At 46.5% G+C, this 21,837-nt stretch overlaps 2 protein-coding genes across 2 annotated transcripts; one reads left to right on the top strand and one right to left on the bottom strand.

Moving 5' to 3' along the window:
* Positions 1-907: 907 nt before the first annotated feature.
* ZMAT5 (zinc finger matrin-type 5) lies at positions 908-16,974 on the bottom strand. The gene is made up of 6 exons (XM_053368292.1): positions 16,793-16,974; positions 12,949-13,099; positions 11,922-11,984; positions 9,697-9,777; positions 4,268-4,379; positions 908-1,519 (listed from the first exon to the last, which is right to left on the bottom strand). Exons 2-6 carry the CDS (start codon positions 13,073-13,075, stop codon positions 1,390-1,392), a joined length of 513 nt encoding a protein of 170 aa, XP_053224267.1. The 5' UTR covers positions 13,076-13,099; positions 16,793-16,974; the 3' UTR covers positions 908-1,389.
* Positions 16,975-17,111: 137 nt separating this feature from the next.
* On the top strand, positions 17,112-19,268 carry LOC128403490 (cytochrome b-c1 complex subunit 9). The gene is made up of 2 exons (XM_053368293.1): positions 17,112-17,315; positions 19,018-19,268. The coding sequence occupies exons 1-2, from the start codon at positions 17,175-17,177 to the stop codon at positions 19,066-19,068; spliced, it is 192 nt and encodes a 63-aa protein (XP_053224268.1). The 5' UTR covers positions 17,112-17,174; the 3' UTR covers positions 19,069-19,268.
* The last annotated feature ends 2,569 nt before the right edge of the window (positions 19,269-21,837 follow it).

Raw genomic sequence — 21,837 nt, 5'->3', positions numbered from 1 at the left:
CCCCTCTGTTTTACACTCTTTGCCTTTATGAACCTACCTGGTTTATAAGATCCTCAGAGCAAGCCCTGCTCTCCCAGTAGATTGGACCCAATTGGCAAGTCAGGCAAACGATGATAGGAGGTGCAAAACCCAGCAAAAAAACAAGGGCCACAGATCTCCCATTGCTGCTCTGCAATGAGGGCTTTTAAACAGGTGGCACCTTGACAGGTGCCCTATGATGCCAGCCCTGACCTCAGCCTTGCCATCAGCACACCAAGCGCAGTGCCCACACCAGCTGCAGATCCCTGGCACACAAACAACAGCGTACGTATAGCAGCCAAGGGCCAAATCTCAAACACAACGCTGGGCATGTGCAATGTCACAGGGGTTAAAACTCTTGGCGTTCCCCCAGCACACATTTAAACTAGGCAGCAAAGAGAAGGAAGTCAAACAACGCAAGTTTGGACGCTCAAATGGTACTGCCGATTTAATATTCTCTCCCACACACGTGTCCCAAAATCTTGGTTCTGTAGAAATATTACAAGTACACAGGAAGTACAAATTTCAGCTGAACTTTATTTAAACAACAACAACAGATATTCCCACCCTCTGCAGGTAAAGCAAAGAATCCAAGTTGGAGGGACTGCAAAATCCAGGGAGCTATGGGGTTCTTGCTGGAGTGGTTGATGGCATCTGTGGGTTAGGATGGTTTTCCCGCCCCCTCCCCATTTTCTTCTGCTTTCATCATCCAGAACGCTTCCTCCTTCTGAACTTTCTCTCCCAGGGTTGGTGGGTCTTAGCCCCACACCCACCACGCTTTGGAGCCACACTGTGGGAAGATGAGCACTTTGGATCTGGTTAATCCAAGGTGCACCCCTCCATAACGTCCCCCCTTTTGCTAACCCCCACAGTACTGACAGCGGAGCTCACAACGGAGAGCCTTGAGATGGGACCATTCTACCCTAGGACACCCTTCCAAGGACTGCCAGAGCGAACCCTTCAGTGCCCAATCGGCTGACTTCTTCCATTAGCAATTTTCACATTTTCTTTTTTCTCACCAAACCATTACGTTAAATAAGGTCCACTTCGTTTTGATTCCCCTTTGCATTTTCCGCATTATATATGCATGAACTTGAGCAGCAGGACAGCTGTCAATAATCAGAAAAGCTGAAAAGACATAGATGTACATCCTGTATCAGGGATGGGAAGGATGTGGCGCCTCCCCAAGATTCCAGCTCCAATCAGCACCAGCCAACACGGCCACCGTATGATGAGGATGGGAGCTGTAGTTCAACATCTGGAGGCCCACAGGTTCCCTGTTCCTGTTGTATTTCCTCCACAACACTGGGAGCAAAGGCATAAGAGACACCGCCTGGTGTTCTGAAGGGCGTCCTGGTTGCGTCAGCAGAGTCATCCCCATTGGAGATTGGGTGGCACCTGCCATCCACCAGGAGGCGGAGCCTGCAGGGAAGGTGGAAGATCCTGGACCGAAGGCCAACCAGGTGGATACTGGAAAACTGACTCTTCCTCGGAGAGGGGACTGAGAGAAGAAAAGCACAGCATTGGAAATCAGATACTTTTTTATATTAAAAAAAACCCTACAAGACTCCATATTTCTACAGTGCTTTTGCAGGGCTCTGGGTGCACCACCAACATCTCAGTAACCTTTGCAACAACAACCCTGTGAGGTAGGGTCAGTGTCAACATCTCAATATTGCAAACAGGGAGGGTCAGACTAGACAGCGGTTCTCACCCTGTGGGTCCCCAGATGTTGTTGGCCTACAACTCCCATCATCCCTGAGCTCTGGCCTTGCTAGCTAGGGGTGATGGGAGTTGTAGTTCAACAACATCTGGGGACCCACAGGTTGAGAAAGGCTGGAGTAGAAGAAGAAGAAGAAGAAGAAGAGTTTGGATTTGAAGAAGAGTTTGGATTTGATATCCCGCCTTTCACTCCCTTTAAGGAGTCTCAAAGCGGCTAACATTCTCCTTTCCCTTCCTCCTCCACAACAAACACTCTGTGAGGTGAGTGGGGCTGAGAGACTTCAAAGAAGTGTGACTGGCCCAAGGTCACCCAGCAGCTGCATGTGGAGGAGCGGAGACGCGAACCCGGTTCCCCAGATTACGAGACTACCGCTCTTAACCACTACACCACACCAGAAGGTCATGGCTTGGGCTGGAGTCACTGAATTAGGGAAACCCCAAGGTTTGAGATTTGAAGAATGCACTTCCTGGCCCACGGGTACAAGTTCTTCCCAAAGGACAACTTCCTTCTGTTAAAGTCAGACTGTTTTCTGTCTCTTTAGCTACCAGTTGGGATAGGTGGGACTTTTGCTGTTCCAGGTGTTGCTGAACTGCAACTCCCATCATCCCTGACCACCAGCCAGCCTGCTGGGGCTCATGGGAGTTGGGAGTCCAACAACATTTGGAGGTCTCAAAGCTTCCAGTACCCAGTCCACCTGCAGTGGCTCTCCAAGGTTTCAGACAGGGGCTTTCCCACACCTATTTGGAGATGCCAGGCACTGAACCACACTGGCGAAGTAGCTTTCCACTTCCCCACCTAATCCAATTAAGAACGTAAGAGCCTGGCTGCTGGATCAGGCCAATGGCCTGTCAGGTGGCAGAGGAAACAACCCCCATGGCAGGTTGCCAGGATAATAATAATAATAATAATAATAATAATAATAATAATAATAATAATAATTTATACCCTGCCCATCTGGCTGGGTTTCCCAGCCACTCTGGGCGGCTTCCAACAGAATATTAAAATCAATACAGCGTCAGACATTAAAGACTTCCCTAAACAGGGCCACCTTCAGTTGTCTTTTAAAAGTAAAAGAGTTGTTTATTGCCTTGACATCTGCTAGGAGGGCGTTCCACAGGGCTGGCACCACTACCGAGAAGGCCCTCTGCCTGGTTCCCTGTAACCTCACTTCTCGCAGGGAGGGAACCGCCAGAAGGCCCTTATCCAGGAATGGATAAGACAAGGAAAAGTCATTACCATCTGCTTTTTATTCAATATTCACAGAGAGAGGCTCCCACTTCCTCATTCGTCATCTCTTCTACGGGTGGCGCTGAGGGCCCTTTGCTTCTGAGCCCTTTGATCTCCTACTTTCAAGGCTCGCTGGGTTCTGGGAGAGGGGAGTGGGTCTGGAATGCTTTCTAAAGACACTGTGTCCTTCAGCTGTTGCTCTCCTGGTTCTTCCTCTTCCTCCTCCTCCTCCTCCTCCTCCTCCTCTCCCATTTTTTCCCAGCTTTCCCCCTGATCTGCCTCTGAGCTGCGACCTCCCTCAAACCCCTGTTGTAATTCTGAACTGTCTTCTTCTCTGGAAGGATCAGGCGGTCTCCGCCATTCCACTTCTGCCTGGTCCCTGACATGACCCATCTAGTTCAGCATACTGCTGTCAGTTTCCAACCTAGGCAAATCTGCAAGCAGGACCTGAGCGCAAGAGCACTCTCCCGTCCCAAAAAGTGAAGTAAAAAAATAATGGGAGTGCCTAAATGAATACCTCAAAAGTCAAGGTTCGAGGACAGAAATCTGGCTGAGTCTGGAATAACCTTGTGAAGTGAAAGGATATGAAAGAGGGATTTGTATCTAGATGTTAGGATAGAGATGATAACAGGAAGACACAGTAAGAGATAAAGGAGGCGCTGTGGGACTGGTGGAAGTCAATGTCTTGTTGTTGTTGTTTTAGTGTCTATAATATTAATTTGTAAGATATGGATTTGTTTTTTGTTTTTTGTTGTTGTTGCTTTCTTTAGTTTTCGAATGTTGATTTTTGTGTGTTGCGTCTCCTCCCCCATCGTTCTGCCCGGACACTGAGGTCCAGCTCCGAGGGCCTTCTGGCGGTTCCCTCACTGCGAGAGGCCAAGTTACAGGGAACCAGGCAGAGGGCCTTTTCGGTAGTGGCGCCCGCCCTGTGGAACGCCCTCCCATCAGATGTCAAAGAGATAAACATCTACCTGACATTCAGAAGACATCTGAAGGCAGCCCTGTTCAGGGAAGTTTTTAATATGTGACATTTTAGTGTATTTTTCATCTTTGTTGGAAGCCGCCCAGAGTGGCTGGGGAAACCCAGCCAGATGGGCGGGGTACAAATAATAAATTATTATTATTATTATTATTATTATTGATATCTTTCGTGTTGTTGTTGTTGTTTGGAAAATAGTAATAAAATTTATTTAAAATAAAAAAAGAGCACTCTCCCCTCCCGCATTGCTGCTTCCAACGGTGGAGGCAGAGCTTTGCCATCACCTAAATCTCGCGCCCCAGCTGCAGAGAGTGCATTACCTGTCAGTCTGAGCTGTGCCAAGCCGCTTGGCTCTCTTCTCCAGCCACTCATCAATGGTGCCAGGCGTGACGACTGCCTTGTCCAGCCGCTGCTCTTTCGCCCTCCTCTCTTCTGTTTTTTTGGAAAGACAGACAAGGGCAATCTCATTTAGCCCGACAGCCTTTCACCCCATTGAACACACTCCTGGTTATTTCCCCTTGTATTCCTGCAGCTGACAGTTCCGGCCCGGGTGCTGTGGTTCCCTTTACGGAACCACCTTCCCAGCTGCCATTCCGTCTGCGATTTGGCCAGTTCTGGACGGATGGTTCTGCCTTCCCATCTTATCCAGTCCTCCACCTACGCAGCTCCAAATCGTGGAACAGCTTTTTTTCAAAAGAACAACAGCAACAACGTCCTTTGCCTTGGCAGAATTTGTACAGGCTGGGAGGATCACTGAGTGCGGTCCACACGGCAGTTAAAAAGAAACCGGGGAGAGGGCCAATGAGACTCACAGGTTGTGCACAGAGCAGCAAAAGAAGGGCCAGCTGCAGTTCCTGCTTCAGAAGGCAGGTCCATGTTGCTCTCCAAAAACAGACAGAAGAGCCACAAGAACATCAAAAGAGCTCTGAAGGATCAAGCCAATAGTCCAGCATTCCTGTTCTCACTGTGGCTAACCAGAAGCCTTTTCTGGTAAGCCCACAAGCCAGACCTGAATACAAGAGCCTTCTCTCCTCCTGTGGCTTCCCGCAACTAGAATTTAATGTTGTTAGCCGCTCTGAGCACAGCGTTGGCTGGGGAGGGCGGGAGATAAATAAAATTTTATTATTTATTTATTATTATTAGAATTCAGAAGCATTACTGTCTCCGACTGCGGAGGCAAAGCAAAGCCTTTGTGGTGCTGAACAGCTGTTGATCAGCCTTCTCCTCCACCAATTTATCCAGTCCTGTTTTAAAGCCGCCCTGGTTGATGGCCCCCTGCAGCAGCGAGTTCCATAGTTCAATGGAGCAATGGCATGACTGCAAGGCACAAGAAGGAGGAGAAGGAGATTTGGAAACAGGTTTGATGCCTGAAGTATTGGCGCAACCTCGGCTTGGTGAGTTCATCACTGTGTAAGGAAGCACTTTTGTCTGTCCCAAATTTTCCAATGTTTGGAGTCGTATTTCCTAGTATTAGGAAAAAGAGGGACTAGATCTTATGGGATCAAATTCTGCGGTTTATGTGTTGGAAGCAGTACAGTTGCTGGAAACCCCAGGAGAGACTCAAGTCTTTGCTTACAGGCTTCCCAGAAGTGGCACTTTGTTGGCCACTGTGAGAACAGGATGCTGGATTAGACAGACTATTGGCCTGATCCAGTAAATAATAATAATTATATTATTTGTACCCCACCCATCTGACCGGGTTGCCCCAGCCATTTTGCCCAGCTTCCATCTGATATAAAAAAATAATAACACATTGCACATTAAAAAGATTCCCTATACAGGCAGATGAAGGTGATTGACTACATGGAATTGGCGGAAATGACTGGCAGAATCCGAGACCAGGGAGAAGAGTCGGTGAAAGAAGATTGGAAGAAATTTAAAGACTATTTACAGAAATATTGTAAAATTTATGAATGTTAGAAGGATGTTGGATAGAAAATAAGTGGTTTCCAGCTGTAATGCTTTAAGAAATATGAAAAAAAGGTTTACAAATGGGTTAAAGTTTAATGGTAAGGATTTGCTGAACTAACAAACTGAACTGGAATACAAAAAAGGGAGGTATGAGGAGGTCTGGGGAAATAAGCGTAAGGAAGATATGTTATGAAAATTAATGTGTTTTTAACTGTTTTTATTTTGTATGTTTCTTTTTATTTTTTATCTTTTTTGTTATACTTTAAAAACTTTAATAAATATCTTTTAAAGAAAAAAAGATTCCCTATACAGTACAGGGCTGCCTTCAGCTGTGTCCTGAAGATAATATAGTTACTCATTTCCTTGACATCTGATTGGAGGGCATTCTACAGGTCGGGTGCCACTACCAAGAAGGCCCTATGCCTGGTTCCCTGTAACCTCACTTCTCGCAGGGAGGGAACCGCCAGAAGGCCCTTGGAGCTGGACCTCAGTGTCCGGGCTGAACGATGGGGGTGGAGGCGCTTCTTCAGATATACAGGGCTGAGGCCACTTAGGGCTTTAAAGGTCAGCACCAACACTTTGAATAGTGCTTGGAAACGTACGGGGAGCCAGTCAGATCCTTTAGGACCAGTATGATGTGGTCCCAGCAGCTGCTCCCACTCACCAGCCTAGCTGCTGCAAACACCATGATGGCTATTGCTCTGCCTCAATGGTCAGAAGCAGCAATGCTTCTAAACATCAGTTGCTGTAACTCACGGGAGAGAAAAGTCCCGACCTTTAAAGCCCTAAACGGCCTCGGTCCAGTATACCTGAAGGAGCGTCTCCACCCCCATCATTCTGCCCAGACGCTGAGGTCCAGCGCCGAGGGCCTTCTGGCGGTTCCCTCATTGCGAGAAGCAAAGCTACAGGGAACCAGGCAGAGGGCCTTCTCAGTAGTGGCGCCCGCCCTGTGGAATGCCCTTCCAGCAGATGTCAAAGAGATAAACAACTACCTGACATTCAGAAGACATCTTAAGGCAGCCCTGTTCAGGGAAGTTTTTAACGTGTGATATTTACTGTATTTTTGGTTTTTATGGAAGCCGCCCAGAGTGGCTGGGGAGGCCCAGCCAGATGGGCGGGGTATAAATAATAAATTATTATTATTATTATTATTATTATTATTATTATTATTATTATTATTATAAAGTGAACTTGTGCTCAGGGCCTGCTTTCTGGCTTCCCACAGCCATCTGGTTGGCCACTGGGAGAACAGGATGCTGGCCTGATCCAGCAGCCAGCCTCTTCTTACACACAGGCTGAATTTCTACACCCTTGGTTCAGGAATCTGCGCGGGCTTGGAGCTGTGGTTTCCCTGCCGCCCGGTTATGACTGGGGCAGAACTCGCATTCTCACCCTCCGTCCCTGAGCAGGGACACAGGACTCACACTGATGCCCGTTGCAAACAAGCCAGGCATGGAATTTTTGCCTTGGTGACCCAAAGCAAGCCCCTTCCGCAGGATAGTCTCTCCTTTCAAAGGCGGCCTGTGCTGTTGCTTTTCTACGGCTTTGGTGCATTAATGCATATTCGGGGAGGGGAAACATCCTGGCTCGTTGACATTAACAGCGCAATCACGGGCCCGAAGGCAGAATAAGCCAGAGACAGCTTGAGTGATTGCAGGAGGCAGTCGGGAGGAAACGTTCCATTCATCAGCAACAAGAACACAGATTCCTGGGGGCACCTGAATACCAAAAAACTCAATGGGAAAGCGGGGAGAGAGGGACTTGGACAACACTGCTCCCCATACTAATGATCAGATCACCCTGCCCAGTCCCCAGAGGAAACCATTCCAGAACAGAATCCAAAAAAGGCATCTCCTACCACCTACCCCAGAGGACCCCTCCCACCTCCTGCAGCACCCACCCTCCTGCCAACCACCTGCTCCAAACCAAGACGGTGCCATATGTCACGCTTTTAAGCAAAATGTTAAACATTTTCCGACAGGGTGTGAAATTAACACCGCCACCACTCCAGCAGAGTGAAGGATCGCGCCAGCTCGGCAGTGGCAGCCAATTATTCTTCCAGCCTGCTGAATATTCATGAGTGCAGCCGGAGAAAGAGGGGGGAAAGAGGGAGGAGTAGCCAGAAATGGGTAACATGGAAGAGTCTCCCCCCCCCACCCCCATCCACCCTACAACCTCTCTGGTTTAGGTTCAGGAGAGGAGCCAAAAACAGGCATTTTCTACCATTGTGGAATGCCCTGCCCCCTGCCCCATCCATCATCTACTCATTGTGTCATATGTATTGCAAAGACATCTTTTTGCCCAGGCTTTCCCTGACCCAGAAAACTGGCCCTGGTACTACTGAATTTCCGATTTGTTTGTTTGTAATAATGCTGCTTTGTTTTTTTTGAAATGTTGCAGCTCCGTTTTCAACAATACAGTGGTACCTCGGGTTAAGAACTTAATTCGTTCCAGAGGTCCGTTCTTAACCTGAAACTGTTCTTAACCTGAAGCACCACTTTAGCTAATGGGGCCTCCCGCTGCCACCGTGCCGCAGGAGCACGATTTCTGTTCTCATCCTGAGGTAAAGTTCTTAACTCAAGGTACTATTTCTGGGTTAACAGAGTCTGTAACCTGAAGTGTCTGTAACCTGAAGCGTCTGTAACCCAAGATACCACTGTACTGTTTTTAAGTTGCCTCCATGCATACCACGTAGAGATGTCAAACTATCGAGTGGTATGGAAATGCTTTTAAAATAAATGAATCACAAATCTCCTGTGTCGTGCCTGGCCTGGCCCTACACTTGAAGGGTATAAAACATCTTGCTTACCCCCAGTCTGTCCAAGTGAAAATCATATTGCTTCCCCTCAAAGCGGGGCTTGGACAAGGCCCCCACCACCCCTGACTTTAGCCTCTTTTCCATACTTACATAGGAAGCTGCCTTATACTCAGTCCACCTAGCTCAGTATTGTGTACACTGACCAGCTCTCCAGGATTTCAGCCAGGCACCTCTCTCATGTCTACCTGGAGATGCTGGAGGGGATTGAATCTGGGACCTCCTGCTTGCTAGACACCCTACCATTGAGCTACAGCCCTTCCCCAAAGACAATGGGATAATTGTTAAATTGTCAATAACTTCCATAAAACAGAAACGCTGTAGCCATTGCTCCCCACCCCCATCCAAGAGCCCCACCACCACAAAAAAAGCATTGTGGGTTCAGCTTATCTTGCTCAGAACTCCCAGGGAGATAGCAAAGAAAGCTTAACCCCAACCGAGTGCCCCTTTCTGCACAGTGGGGACACGAAAAATCAATTGCGGCAGGCTTGCCAAATGCCAGAAGTCTAGGCAGCAGGGTCGTCTTTGCAGGGGAGAGTCTTTAATTAAAAAGGTTTCGATTTGCGGAATCAAGCAGAGGAGTTGGGGACGGAGTGTTGTGCTCCCCTGCCTTTCTCTCTCTCTCCAGCTGATTCAATTATTTGCTTTTGCCCAGCCCATTTACCCTACATTGATAATCAATAGCTGTATAATTGGTGAACAAACATAACAGGAGCTGGGAACAGCTGCTCGGATCTCTCTGGCCTTCCCTGGCCTCCACTTTGTAGTGTCGGCTGCAGAGTGGGGGGCTGCGTTTGGGGAAAGATGTCCATCACAATGACCGCAGTCAAGGCTCTGGCAAGAAGCCAGCCTCAGTGCCATAGCAGGCATAATGTAACACAGGAGATGCTAGTTTGCTCTTGGCTTAAAGGCAGCCTAACAGTGATTTGCACAGGGTCTACAGAAGGGATTAGCACTTTTCCTTATGTTTATCCCACACCCTGTTAAGGCCACGGGTGCCTACGTTCTCCAGACCCCATTTACCTTGCACATAAGCATTCAGCTGCTCCAGATCTTCCTCCGTCATGTGGGAGAACCTGCAGTTGGGGCCGAAATCACACCGTCCTGCCGAGAGATCCAAAGCAAGCACAATTTTAAAGAACAAAACCGCAGCCTCAGGGGAACAAAGGAGCTCACCACCACAGCAGGACCAAGAGCAGCATTCAAGAATTGTCAAAACTTGCATCACCCCCCCCTTTCCAATCCTGGCAGTATGGCCCTTCCTGTGTACAAAACTCCATTCACGGGATTTTTATATAACCATTTGAGCAAACAAATTCAATTATTTATTACAGTCTGCATCTATTGCCACCTGCCGCAAATTAAAAATTAGGGAGAAATAAATGCATTGCGACAGCTACTAGCTTCAGCGGTTTCCAAAGGGTGGGAAGACAAATTCATGGAGGCTTAAAGGTAAAGGTAAAGGGACCCCTGACCATTAGGTCGTCGTGGCCGACTCTGGGGTTGCGCCGCTCATCTCGCTTTATTGGCCGAGGGAGCCAGCGTACAGCTTCCAGGTCATGTGGCCAGCATGACTAAGCCGCTTCTGGAGAACCAGAGCAGAGCATGGAAATGCCGTTTACCTTCCCGCCGGAGTGGTACCTATTTATCTACTTGCACTTTGACATGCTTTTGAACTGCTAGGGTGGCAGGAGCAAGGACCGAGCAATGGGAACTCACCCCGTCGCGGGGATTCGAACCACCAACCTTCTGATCGGCAAGCCCTAGGCTCTGTGGTTTAACCCACAGCACCACCCGTGTCCCGTTGGAGGCTTACTGATAGACAAATAGAACCTCCAAGCTCAGAGGCAGTATATCTTTAAACGCTAGTTGCTAGGAGGCGACAGCAGAGGAACAGGGCTGCTGCCCTCTTGCAGGCTTCCAAGACATATCAATTTGGCCGCTGCAGGGAATCTAGACCAGACAGGCCTTTGGTCAGATCCAGCAATATCAAAAGCAACACAATAGCCAGAAACAATAACAATGTGAAAAACTTTATGGAATAATTCAAAACATGAAAACTAACAAACTGAAGTTTCTGAAAGTCTCTGAAAGTCCTTAAATGAATCATGGTGCCAGACTTTACCCCGGCGGAGAGCAAGCTGTGAAGCTTTGCATAATCAACAAATTTCCAATTCTGATGTCCAACTCTGAACTCTGCTGAATAGTGCTTCCAGAGAACAACTACTGTTTTGTTGAATTCTTCATCAGCCAATTAGTTCAACACTTGTAAGTAGAAAGATATGTAATTTCTACATTAACCAATCTTTTTTCAAATAGATATAATGGAAGATACCGTATTTTTTGCTCCATAACACTCACTTTTTTCCTCCTAGAAAGTAAGGGGAAATGTCTGTGCATGTTATGGAGCGAATGCCTATGGATGGCGGGGGGATCTGCTGCAGTCGTGAGCAGAGGATCCATGGTTCCCCTTCCTTCCCTCCTCCGTGGCTCACTTTGAAACAGCAAAGCGGGAGAAGAGCCACTGAGTGGGGAGAAGAGAGGGACAGAGAGCCTGGTTACAAAGCACGGATCCACATGGATCCTCAGGATTTTTACACTGGGTCACCCCAAATTCACCATCAGATCACATAGCATGTCCATGGCTACAGCTTGCACCAAAAAAATCATGCACCCACTGTTGCCTGGGGCCGCAGTGGTGCAAAAACATTGTTACAAAGCATGGATCCACATGGATCCTCAGGATTTTTGCATTGGGCTACCCCAAACTCACCGTCAGATCACATGTCTGTGGCCACAGCATGAACCACAAAAATCATACATCCACTGTTTCGTTTAGAATATTTTTTTTCTTGTTTTCCTCCTCTAAAAACTATGTGCGTGTTATGGTCGGGTGCGTGTTATAGAGCAAAAAATACGGTACTCTGGAACAGTGCTCATGTGATTATACAAAGCTTCACAGCTTGCTCTCCGCCGGGTAAAGTCTGGCACTGTAATTCATTTAAGGCCTTTCAGAGTCTTCAGTTTGTTAGTTTTGATGTTTTGAATTATTCCATAAAGTTTTTCACATTGTTATTGTTTCTGGCCATCGTGTTGCTTTTGATATTGCTGACTCATATTTTGCAACACAGGGGTGGGTTTACTTTGGTCAGATCCAGCAGGGCACCCCCCATATTTGATACTCTTCTCCCTGCCCCTGAGAACAGCTTCTTGGGGGTGGGAGGAGCCCAACGAAAAGAAAAGCATACCCGATAGCAGGAATTCCCGACACGGCTTCTTACTCTGCTCCTCCTGCAGGATGGTTGCATTATCTGTAGATGGCAAAAGATCATAGAAGCATAAAGTTGGAAAGGGTCCCAAGGGTCATCTAGTCCAACCCCCTGCAATGCAGGAATTTCAGCTAAAGCATCCATGACAGGTGGCCATCCAACCTCTGCTTAAAAGTATGGAGAGGATGATGATGATGATGATGATGATGATGATGATTTATTCCCCGCCCTCCCCAGCCAAGACCAGGCTCAGGGTGGCTAACACCAAATATAAAACAATTGATTGAAATACAACTTAAAAACAAGATTAAAATACAACATTAAAATGCAGCCTCATTTAAGCAGAAACTCAAAAACTTTTTTGGGGATGAGAAGGTCAAGTCTTCACCAAGGCTAACTATCCAGACTGGTCCTACGTGGGCCAGAAAAAAAGCCAGGGAAGTCCCCAAGCAGGAGTTCCGTCACAGAAGGATAAAGGAAAAAAGAAGGGGGGGGAATCAAGTTAATTCCAAGCCAAAAGCCAGGCGGAACAACTCTGTCTTACAGGCCCTGCAGAAAGAAACCAGATCCTGCAGGGCCCTGGTCTCATGAGGCAGAGCGTTCCACCAGGCCGGAGCCAGTGTTGAAAAGGCCCTGGCTCTGGTTGAGGCGAATCTGACCTCCTTAGGGCCCAGGACCACTAGGGTGTTGCTACTTATGGACCTAAAGGGATAAAATAAGGTGAGGGGGCCTCACTCCGCACATCCACTAGGGCAAGCAAGAGGCGTCCGACAAGAATCCCACCCAGGCTTACAATCGGGCGTTCCATATCCCCTGTCGGGGACAGCAGATGCCTCCGAATACCATTTGCTGGGACTTGTAAGTGGAAAGAGAATGCTGTCATTCTCAGGTCCCGTTTGCAGGCTTCCCCTAATAAGCATCTGCTTGGCCGCTGGATGGTGGACCAGATAAGCCACAGGCCTGATCCATCCAAAGGGCTCTTCTTTCTTACCAAGCAGCCTCTTACCTCGAAACAGATCGTACCAGACCTTCTTGGCCCGGAGGTGCTGAACCCCGTTTAGGTGCTTCTTCCTGTTGTGGAGGTTGTCCTGGAAAGAGCGGTTGCAGTAGTCGCAGAAATAGCGCTTCCCCATGGAGACGCTTGCTGAAGGAAACCTCTGCAGGGAAGATCAAATACAGTGGTACCTCGGGTTACATACGCTTCAGGTTACATACGCTTCAGGTTACAGACTCTGCTAACCCAGAAATAGTGCTTCAGGTTAAGAACTTTGCTTCAGGATAAGAACAGAAATCGTGCTCCGGTGGTGCGGTGACAGCAGGAGGCCCCATTAGCTAAAGTGGTGCTTCAGCTTAAGAACAGTTTCAGGTTAAGAACGGACCTCCGGAACGAATTAAGTACTTAACCCGAGGTACCACTGTACTGTTTACCCACATGTCAATGAAATGATCAGACTTTGGGAAACAAACTTCATAACGGGAAAGATTGAGAAAAGCGATGGATAATGAAAATAAGAAGCAAAATGTACAAGGAAACTAATATAACTAACAGTAGTGGTAAATGAATACAGACAACAAGAATTGTATAAACATGAGGACTTATTTGTTTATAGATACACTATGGACAAATATGGAAAATGAATAAAAATATATAAAATGGAAGAAAATAATGTGATCAAATTATATGTGATATAAAAAAACCAGAAGGAAGGAGGGAAGTCAGCTCTGAAGAGCAAGTATAAAATGCAATACAATACAGTGGTACCTCAGGTTACATACACTTCAGGTTACAGACTCCGCTAACCCAGAAATAGTACCTCGGGTTAAGAACTTTGTTTCAGGATGAGAACAGAAATCGTGCTCTGGTGGCGCGGCGGCAGCGGGAGGCCCCATTAGCTAAAATGGTGCTTCAGGTTAAGAACAGTTTCAGGTTAAGAACGGACTTCCGGAACGAATTAAATACTTAACCCGAGGTACCACTGTATGTGTATGTGGAGTACCTAATTGAAAAACTAATAAAGATTATTTGGAGAGAGAAAAAGAAATTATCAGACTTTGGCTTCTTTTCCTTGATTGCACAGCTTTCCTACAGGTTTACTCCCACAAGATGTAGAGATTTGGGGGACAGCTTTAAAATAAGGATTAGACAAATTCATGGAACAGAAGGCTATCGCTGGCTACTAAGCCACAATGGCTATGTTCTCTTCTTCACTAATGAAGGCAGTAAGCCTTTGAATACCAGTCACTGAGAATCACAAGTGGGAAAAGAGCTGGTGTGCTCAGATCTGGCTATGGGCTTCTCAGAAGAAGCATCTGTTTGGTCACCCTGAGAACAGGATACTGGACTAGATGGGTGTTTGGCCAGATCCAGCAGACAGGCTCTCGGTACGTTCTTACAGCTTCAGAGACTACAGCTCCCCCTCTTCCACTAGTCTCATTAACAGGCAAGTAATATTTATTTTTGCAGCCTAATACTATTTGTGGGCTCATTTCCCAGGCTGACTTAATAGAGTCTATTGCAGTAATAGCAATCCCATCCGCCTATAAATCTGATCAGCATTATTGCATATCGCTTCAAGAACCATGATGGTTGATAATCAGTATATAAATATTGTAAAAATTATAAAAAAAACAACAACATTACAGCTCAGCAGAGGAGACTAGTCTAATTTATGGTTGAGTCAGAATCATTTTGGGCTTCATCGATCAAATCAGCTCATTTGCTGCCCAGAAGGCAACTGAGACTTGCTTCGGATGCTGGGATGATGGTTGCATATAGGCTGGAGTCTAGTAGTGGCACCTAAAGAGCTATCAAAGTCATAGAGGCACATGATTTTTTGAGCCAAAAACTATAAATAAATATGGTGCTAGTTCCCCACCCATCCTTGAACTATTACTTTTGAATTTATTTATTTTTAAAATTCTTATAGCTACAATGGGAAACCAATTGCTCCTTATGCTCCACCTCAGTCACAAAGGTTCTCTGATGGGGCATTTCTGGTGGTTCCCGACTCCCCTGAGGTTCGGTTGACCTCTACTGGGGACAGAGCATTTAGCATATAATAATAATAATGATTTATTATTTATACCTCGCCCATCTGGCTGGGCTTCCCCAGCCACTCTGGGTGGCTTTCAAAAAAATATTAAAATACTGTAATACATCAAACATTAAAAGCTTCCCTAAACAGGGCTGCCTTCAGATGTCTTCTAAAAGTCTGGTAGTTGTTGTTCTCTTTGACATCTGGTAGGAAGGCGTTCCACAGGGCGGGTGCCACTACTGAGAAGGCCCTCTGCCTGGTTCCCTGTAACTTGGCTTCTCGCTGCGAGGGAACTCCCAGAAAGCCCTCAGTGCTGGACCTCAGTGTCCGGGCAGAACGATGGAGGTGGAGACGCTCCTTCAGATATACTGGATATAGTATATATACTTCAGATATACTTCAGATATAGCATGGCAGGCCCTGCCCTGTGGAACTCACTGCCAGTAGAAGTTTGACAGGAAACATCACTCCCTTCTCTCAGACATCTTCTGAAAATGGTGTTATTTAGACCAGCCTTTGCAACACGATTTTTTTTTTAACTGGTATTTATGGACATTTTTTGTGATGTTTTTAGTGATATTTTATTGATGTTTTCATACTTTTTGGAACTTGTTTTTTTTAAGAAGAATGCAATTTATAAAGCTTTAAACAAGCAAACAAACAATCAAGGAATTAGGCACCCAAACATGCCTAAGATGAGTCATACAAATGTTACTTTAAAATTGCTTCAAAATCTGTTTGTCTCTTCAGACACTGCCAGGTTCTTTGATGTTGTCTTTGCTGCAAAAATCTTAGCGCGGCTGCCAATCTGAAGTGATCTCTGCTGATGAATGATTGGTGGTAGAACATGTGTTTTGCAAGCCCCCATCCGCCAGTTCAATCTCCAGCATCTCCAGGGTTGTTTTGTTTTGGGTTTTTTAAAGATCAGGTAATGGTGAGAAAGGAACCCCAGAAGCTGCCCTACATACCCAGACAAACCTTTTGGTCTATCTAGCTCAGTATTGCCAATACTGGCAAGCAGTGAACATTCCTTGTTCTATCCGATCATACCAGTGAAAGTCTCAGATATATATATAAAATGTTATTTTTTATTTTGGCAAAGTAATACAGTGGTACCTCGGGTTAAGTACTTAATTCGTTCCGGAGGTCCGTTCTTAACCTGAAACTGTTCTTAACCTGAAGCACCACTTTAGCTAATGGGGCCTCCTGCTGCCGCCGTGCCGTCGGAGCACGATTTCTGTTCTTATCCTGAAGCAAAGTTCTTAACCTGAAGCACTATTTCTGGGTTAGCGGAGTCTGTAACCTGAAGCGTATGTAACCCGAGGTACCACTGTAATAATAAATAAGAATAAAAATGTGCACCCCCAACCCCAAGACCGTTCCATTGTAATTATTCAGCCTCCCAACATTTCATCACCTCTTGCGATGGTTTGACCCCTGTCCGTTTTAACAGTACAAATTCTACAAACACCTTCCATATCTCCTTAAAATCATTTCTCCTGCATATTCCCCGTCTTACCTTAGCAGCACATGCTAATTTACCATTAATAGCTATTTCCCACACCTCTTTATACCAAAGTCTCAGGTTCAATCCCTAGCATCTCCTGCCAGGGCTGGGAGCGTCTCCTGCCTGAACCTCCACAGAGCTGCTGCCAGTCCGTGTAGACAATACTGAGCTAGGTGGTCCAATGGTCTGACTCAGTATAGGGCAACCTGGATGGACAAGTGGGTCTTACCTGGTAGAAGGCAGGTAAATAAGAGCCGAGGCTATGGGAGGCAAGGAAGTAAAGCAAAATAGCCCAACAGGCCACTCACCTCCCTTTACACAGACATCACAGGCATCGCCCCTCACACCTGGTAGAGGAACCCAGCAGGCAACATCTCTAACTATAGTCCTCTATCCAACTAGCAGCTGTAGTTTGGGGCAGGGTTCTAAAATCCCCGGAAACCACACAAGACTACGACTCCCAAAGGTTTGAGTGCCCAAGGATCACGTGACACCAACCGTGGGGCATCCCGGGAAATGAAGTTTATCTATAGGCGGACTACAGGTTAGGGGGCTGGAGCGGGACTCCAAAGCCCATCATCCCGCGCGGGAAAAGGCTTCGTTACCCATAAAGCTTTGGCAGCCGGAGGGGCCGCCCTTGCTAGAGGAGGGCGAGAGCTGCGCGTGCGCGGTACCTGAAGGCTGCCGAAGATGACGCTCGCCAAGCAGGTCTATCGAGTGCTTTTACGCCGCAGCGCTACCTTCGCTCTCACGGTCGTGGTGGGCGCCTTGCTCTTCGAGCGAGCCTTCGACCAGGGCGCGGACTCCATCTTCGAGCAGGTTAACAAGGAGGTAAGTCGGCCTGTAGGGTCGCGCAGGCCCGAGCCGGGGACTTGCGTAGAACGCGGGGCGGGGCTGGGCGAAGGTCAAACGGGGCCTTGATATACGAGAGGCCCCGGCTTCGGGCCTCTCGCGCTTCTTCAAAACAGCTGAACGCCTGCTTGGGCTTTCTCTGTGTGTCTTGCATGGGGCCACCAGAAAGGTACGAGGGACAGTCTCCCAAACAAGCGAAGGCCAGAGGGCCTGAAAGGATGTGCAGCTTGCAATGACTACGGTCTGTTAAGATCCTTGTTTTATCTTGAGTGGTGACCAATCTTAACTACCAGGATTGTGAGCATAGCGGGGTAATGAAAGAATTTAATCAGTCACTAACGCACTTTAATTTATAGCAGAACTAACAACAGTTGAGACTGCAGTTCCTAGAAGTCTTGGGGAGATGCCATGGCAGGTAAACTACTGTATAAACAAATAAGCTGTGCCAAGTCAAGTCCCAAGTGTCTACTTAATGCTGAATTACATGCATGAACTTTTATTGTGCTAGCCAAAGGCCATGGCATTGTTATTCTATGGTTCTTGCCACCCGTTATGATCTGTTAGTTCACCTGTGAAATTTGTAGTTCAGGTTGTGTAGCATCTACTTGAGAAGAACATGTGTTTCACCTTATACATGGAAGAGAACAGTGGCCTGTGCTTCTGGGAAAGAGCCATAGGAAGTGGCTGCTTTTGCAAATAAATCAAGGTCTCTTGCTCCCTCAAAAGATTCAGCAGTTTCTCTCCTGCTGCCCAGAATGCTTAGAACTGCTTTCCAGAACACCTGTGGGATGCACTCTCATTCCTTCAAAATCCCTCAATCAAGCTAATGTTTTCTGTGAAGCATTTGCCACAACCTTCTAGTTTTCATGTCCTACTGTAACTATAACCTTAAGAATGTGTAGCTGAAATAATGGCATATTTTTCCTGTTTTATCGTTCTCCACATCTTCCCTGTGACAGATATTCAGATTGTAATCTCCCTGGGGCAGGCACCTATCATCTGCTCATCATCATTTTATTTATTTTATAGGCACTTTGGTGATCTATAAAGTTAATAGAAATCAAGCTTTCTTATTCTGAGGGGTTTTTTGCTGTTGACATATATCTGGATGTTTTATTCTCAATGTGGTTGTACTTTTGGGGGAGAATTGGGGAGGCCACAGCACTGATTTTTGAGGCAAAGAGAGTGTTAAAGGCAAAGAAAGAGAACAGTTGACAAGTAAAGGGTGCAGTTGTATGAGAAAATGAGGATGCGTAATATAGACTTTAACGCTGTAGTCCTAATTACACCTTTAGGGAGTAAAAAGGTAAAGGACCCCTGGACGGTTAAGTCCAGTCAAAGGCGACTATGGAGTGCAGTGCTCATTTCGCTTTTGAGGATGGAGTAAGTTCAGTTCAACAGGACTTCTGAATGAACATATTTACTGGAATGATGACACTCCTATCATGTTCAGGTTATCAAAGCAGATGTACATCTTGTTACCTCTGTTGTCACCTTTATTTGAAATCACCTTGGGAGTACTATTGAGTGGTATTGCTGTGCTTTGCAAAATACCACCCATTAATTCTGGTGGCAGTAAGCAGTGGACTGTGCCAGATTGTAATATTCTGTTCAGCTGCAAACAAGCATTCCTGAGGTTGTTGCTTAAGATTACTGTATTCTTGTGTCTCTTGTGATGCAGAAACTCTGGAAGCACATCAAGCACAAGTACGAAGAGCCACGTGACGAGTGAAGCAGAGATGCTGGATTCCTGATGGACCTTCTGTGATCTTCACTACAAGCTCTTCTTCTTGACCACCAACTGCTGAGGCAGAAAATGTTTGTCCATATGTGGCAGTTTGATCCAGAGTTCATCCTCTCAAGAACAAGCTACCTGGGCTTATGAACTTATTTTGCTGTGAAATGTAGCTTAATAAAATACATTCTAAGACATTGTGTACTTCAGACCTTCCATTTTAATTTCCTCTGAGCTGATTCCTTAGAAATGTGGGACTTTAGCTCTCTATTTTTGGATGAAGAAAAAAAAATCAATGAAAAGCATGCCATTCTGTGCTTGCTCTCACCTAAAAATCTGCAGGCATTTATAGGCTTAAGGCTAGTTTAAGTGTCTGCTTTCTAAATACTTCTTTATTTGGAAAGCCTCAAATAGAGTGATGCAAAATCTTCAAGCAGTTCTGCACTGAATGTGGCTGCTTTCTGTTCAGGGTGCCAACCTTGCCCTCCATCAGGTTGGTTAACCTGCGATCCTCTAGAAGTTGTTGGAATACAGCTCACATCATCCCACTGATTGACCATGCTGGCTGGGGATGAAGACAGTTAAGAGTTAAACCTATGGAGGGGCACAGGTTAGACCCACTCCTGCTCTATAAGGTGAAGAGACTCAAGCAGAGCATTCCACTACCGCCCTCCACCGCAGGTTTACTCAGGAAGACGGCCATTGGTGCAGAACCTGTGCCCCCCCCATGTTGCTAGACTACAACTCCCATCATCCCTGACCACTGACTATGCTAGGTGGACCTGAAACAGCAGCTGGAGAGCCACAGGTTCCCCGCACCAGATGTAGAGTCTACTGAGCTAGATAGACCAATGCCCTGACCCTGCTATAAGCCAGACTCCTTTGTTCTTAACTCTTTTAACTCAATTTGCTGCAGTGCTGGACAAATGGAAAAAATTCTTCCCTTCCTAACTTGTAATAGCTGCTGACGCTTCATGATCAATGCAGACAAGGTAAAACCATTTTGCAGGAACTGACCAAATCAGCAAAAGCTCACTCTATGCTGCCTTTCTTTTGGCTGATTTCCATGCGGCAGTATTGACTGAAAATGCCATCCTATCAGATTTCAAGTGTCTGTTCTGGGGGGTCCGCCTGCTGCTGAGCTGGTTCACTTCACCGATTCAAATCTTGGCACTAGACTTAACGTGGAATTACATTAGGTAAGGTTCATTGCTAAAGAACATCCAACTGACAGGCTGAAGTTTTGGTTCCTTACGAGAAAATTTCAGTGCACAACTTTTGACACATCAATGCTTTTCAGAGCTGTGTCAAAGTGTGTTCTAGCCCATCACCTGCTGGGCAGGCCCCAGGGGTTCTCATGGACCAGCTGAGGCCAGTACATTTATTGTATGCCCAGCATCAAAATAACATTGATGCCAGATACTTGAACAGCTGTGTGCTGGGGGAATAGGAGAGCCCCACAGCCTGGGCATAAGCACAAGACACACATTTAATGGACAGGAATCTCCACCTTTGCTGAAGTTTGAACTGGCTGTAATTACCGACGAAAACATTTGACGTGATGGGTGACTATATCAGCCTATTAGTGAAAAAATGTAAGTGGAGCGCCTAGTCTAAGTTCAAAAGTGGGGCGGTGGTGTGTGGAATCGGGAAGTACATATTCTAACCTCTATTTCCCCTTTCTCTTTTGGAGAGTTAGGGAGGAAAACTCAGAACACATGCCTTACTTTGTCCCCAATTCTTTTCCCAGCCCTTAGCCTTTTGGGGAGTCTTCAGGAAGTGGTAAGTAAGGCCTCTGTTGCTAAAGATCTTCATCCCCATTAAGGCTCATGAGATGCCTACACACAGATTTCACACTTGCCTGCTGCAGTAGAGTACAAAGTACAGTCAAACTTCTGTTTTCAAACGTCTTGGCTGCCAAACGTTTCTAAATCTGAATGCCGAAAACCCGAATGCTTCTGTTTTCAAACGCGCCTCGGAAGTCAAACGACTTCCAAGGTGTTTCTCAATTTTCCCCATTGAACTCTCTGGCAGCCCTTTGATCCTCGTATTTTTGAGCATTTCGGAAGGAGGTTGCAAATATAAAATCATTATGCAATAATAATAGCCCAGAACATGGTCTGCAGATACATGAGGTCCCCATCTTGCTTGCGGGAGCTAGGTTGGTTTGGGCAGTGAGAAAAAAATTGACACAATGCAGGATTGAAAGCATGAAGTACTTTACACAATCCTGATGCATAATTGAGGAATTCGCTAAGAATAAAAGTTGGAGATGATGGCCAACAATCTATAGATTTCTTGAAAAGGGCATTGGGCCCCCTATTCAGGTGGACATAGGAAGTTGCCTTGTATGGAGTTAAATCGCTGGCCCGTTTAGCTTAGTATTGTCTACACTGGCAGCAGCTCTCCAGGGTTTCAGGCAGGTGCCTTTTCCCAGCCGTACCTGGGCATATTGAGGATTGAACCCGAGACCTGCATGCAAAGCAACTTCTATACCACTGAGCTACAACCCCTCCCCTAGAAGTAGTACCCCTCTGCACAACAGAGGCCAGAGGCAGAACACAAGTAGCCCATCACTTTCACACCCTGCTTGTGGGCTTGCAAAAAAGAGCTGGTGGACTAGTTGGGAACTTGATCTCATCCATCAAGGCTGATATATTATTTTTGGTGCTGACAAATGTTCACAAGGAACTGCCAGCACAGCAAGGTCCATTGTGTCTGCATAAATATCTTTGTTGCATTCCCCTATAAATAACAATGCACAGC

This window comes from Podarcis raffonei, chromosome 16 (assembly GCF_027172205.1).
Source record: "Podarcis raffonei isolate rPodRaf1 chromosome 16, rPodRaf1.pri, whole genome shotgun sequence".
NCBI classification, from domain to species: Eukaryota; Metazoa; Chordata; class Lepidosauria; order Squamata; family Lacertidae; genus Podarcis; species Podarcis raffonei.
Note: the sequence above shows the minus strand (reverse complement) of the source record. Positions and strands in the feature narration are given on the sequence as shown.

Bases quoted from the DNA above. Each gene is read 5' to 3' on its own strand.
- ZMAT5 (XM_053368292.1), bottom strand. From the start codon at position 13,075: ATGGGGAAGCGCTATTTCTGCGACTACTGCAACCGCTCTTTCCAGGAC. The intron at 11,985-12,948 runs GTAAGAGGCTGC...TGCCATCTACAG, and splicing joins CTGGTACGATCTGTTTCGAG to ATAATGCAACCATCCTGCAG. The intron at 9,778-11,921 runs GTATGCTTTTCT...ATCTCTCGGCAG, and splicing joins TCGGGAATTCCTGCTATCGG to GACGGTGTGATTTCGGCCCC.
- LOC128403490 (XM_053368293.1), top strand. From the start codon at position 17,175: ATGACGCTCGCCAAGCAGGTCTATCGAGTGCTTTTACGCCGCAGCGCT. The intron at 17,316-19,017 runs GTAAGTCGGCCT...CTTGTGATGCAG, and splicing joins TCGAGCAGGTTAACAAGGAG to AAACTCTGGAAGCACATCAA.